The sequence below is a fragment of the Nanorana parkeri genome, unplaced genomic scaffold, assembly GCF_000935625.1.
Source record: "Nanorana parkeri isolate BGI_ZX_2015 unplaced genomic scaffold, ASM93562v1 scaffold3660, whole genome shotgun sequence".
NCBI lineage: Eukaryota > Metazoa > Chordata > Amphibia > Anura > Dicroglossidae > Nanorana > Nanorana parkeri.
The window spans coordinates 12,038-14,420 of NW_017309928.1; the positions used below are offsets into that span (position 1 = coordinate 12,038).

Genomic DNA, 2,383 nt, shown 5'->3' on the forward strand with positions numbered 1-2,383 from the left:
CCAATTTCATGGGAAATATTTTGGTGCATTAATCGGTGGTCACATGACCGCCATGTCCCCTCCGTCATCGCAGCGAATACCAGCGGCCTGGGCTGAGTGTTGTCAGCTGAACCCGGGAAGCGGCATGGACTGACCCGTACATAATGAACGCAATAGGAGCGCCTCATGCTGACAGTTTATACACCCCTCCCCCGACCCTCCCCTGATTACCCCCAATTCCATGTGATAGAGTGACAGGTCCTCTTTATAGATCTGATCTGTGGCCCTTGTGTCTTGCAGGACGTGTCTGGAGCCGTACAAGAGACAAATCTTCATCGTTCTCTTCCAGAGGTTGCAGAGCTCCAAAACCACAAAGTTTGTGAAAAGTGAGTTGTGAGTAGCATCTTCCTGTGAGGGCCCGGTGTGGGTGGAGGCTTCCTGTGAGGGCCCGGTGTGGGTGGAGGCTTCCTGTGAGGGCCCGGTGTGGGTGGAGGCTTCCTGTGAGGGCCCGGTGTGGGTGGAGGCTTCCTGTGAGGGCCCGGTGTGGGTGGAGGCTTCCTGTGAGGGCCCGGTGTGGGTGGAGGCTTCCTGTGAGGGCCCGGTGTGGGTGGAGGCTTCCTGTGAGGGCCCGGTGTGGGTGGAGGCTTCCTGTGAGGGCCCGGTGTGGGTGGAGGCTTCCTGTGAGGGCCCGGTGTGGGTGGAGGCTTCCTGTGAGGGCCCGGTGTGGGTGGAGGCTTCCTGTGAGGGCCCGGTGTGGGTGGAGGCTTCCTGTGAGGGCCCGGTGTGGGTGGAGGCTTCCTGTGAGGGCCCGGTGTGGGTGGAGGCTTCCTGTGAGGGCCCGGTGTGGGTGGAGGCTTCCTGTGAGGGCCCGGTGTGGGTGGAGGCTTCCTGTGAGGGCCCGGTGTGGGTGGAGGCTTCCTGTGAGGGCCCGGTGTGGGTGGAGGCTTCCTGTGAGGGCCCGGTGTGGGTGGAGGCTTCCTGTGAGGGCCCGGTGTGGGTGGAGGCTTCCTGTGAGGGCCCGGTGTGGGTGGAGGCTTCCTGTGAGGGCCCGGTGTGGGTGGAGGCTTCCTGTGAGGGCCCGGTGTGGGTGGAGGCTTCCTGTGAGGGCCCGGTGTGGGTGGAGGCTTCCTGTGAGGGCCCGGTGTGGGTGGAGGCTTCCTGTGAGGGCCCGGTGTGGGTGGAGGCTTCCTGTGAGGGCCCGGTGTGGGTGGAGGCTTCCTGTGAGGGCCCGGTGTGGGTGGAGGCTTCCTGTGAGGGCCCGGTGTGGGTGGAGGCTTCCTGTGAGGGCCCGGTGTGGGTGGAGGCTTCCTGTGAGGGCCCGGTGTGGGTGGAGGCTTCCTGTGAGGGCCCGGTGTGGGTGGAGGCTTCCTAGGTGTGGGTGGCGGCTTCCTGTGAGGGCCCGGTGTGGGTGGCGGCTTCCTGTGAGGGCCCGGTGTGGGTGGCGGCTTCCTGTGAGGGACCGGTGTGGGTGGCGGCTTCCTGTGAGGGACCCGTGGGGAGGTGATTTCCCGGTTCACTTCCTGTCCCCGGCCCTCTTCTGGGGGGACATGGCGGCGGACCCCGCACTCCCATAGAGAGGACGCGGCCTCCTTCCATACTCATCATCTGGACTTGGTTCCCAGTGACCTCGCTGTACGGTGGGCTCCATACAAGGTCCGGCATCTTCCATGTCACACGTGGGGCTCATCGGGCCCTCGGGGGCTTTTACCCCACCAGGTCTCTGTGAGAGGAGACATTACTTAGGGGGAGGATTAGAGAGAGAAGTGCGTCTTCCAATCACACTCCAGCCGGCCGCCATCTTGTGGCCCTTCTCTCCGGACTCTTCCCCTGGGATTGGGCTCCTTCCCGTCATTCCGCTGCGGCCGATCTTCCAGCTGAATGTATGGAGGTGACTCTGGGAACAGACTTCCAGCAGAGGTAGTGGGCGGTCCTAGACCCGGGCGAGTGTTCAGCCTCGATGGGCCACGCGGTGGTCTTGGTCCTCAGCAGGTAGTTTCGGGAGCTCTGTGATTGGCTGACCTTTCCCCGTTGTCACTCTCCAGGCTTCCTGGTGTTCTTGAACCTGTATTGTGTGAAATACGGAGCCATCGCCCTGCAGGAAATGGTGGACAGCATCCAACCCAAGTGAGTAGCGGGATCTCTATGGTGGGCGGAGTTGGGGGGTGTGCCCCGCCCCCATGACATGAATGTGGCGCGGGGTTTTCTGGGTAGTGACCCGTGATCTGTTTGTGGGGCAGGATGTTTGGGATGGTGGTGGAGAAGATTATAATCCCGGAGCTCCAGAAGGTTTCGGGTCACATAGAGAAGAAGATCTGTGCCGTGGGAATCACCAAAGTCCTGACAGAATGTCCCGCGGTGATGGACACGGACTACACCAAGCTGTGGTAAGATGGGGGGGAAGCCG

The 2,383-nt window shown here is 62.5% G+C and overlaps 1 protein-coding gene across 1 annotated transcript in view; it reads left to right on the forward strand.

Moving 5' to 3' along the window:
• The window catches only part of CSE1L (chromosome segregation 1 like), a gene marked incomplete at its 5' end in the record, with an annotated part of 16,287 nt that overhangs the window by 11,987 nt on the left and 1,917 nt on the right, over positions 1-2,383 (forward strand). The window contains 3 exon segments of the mRNA XM_018575224.1: positions 257-365; positions 2,022-2,103; positions 2,217-2,363. Coding sequence (XP_018430726.1) covers positions 257-365; positions 2,022-2,103; positions 2,217-2,363 — 338 coding nt within the window.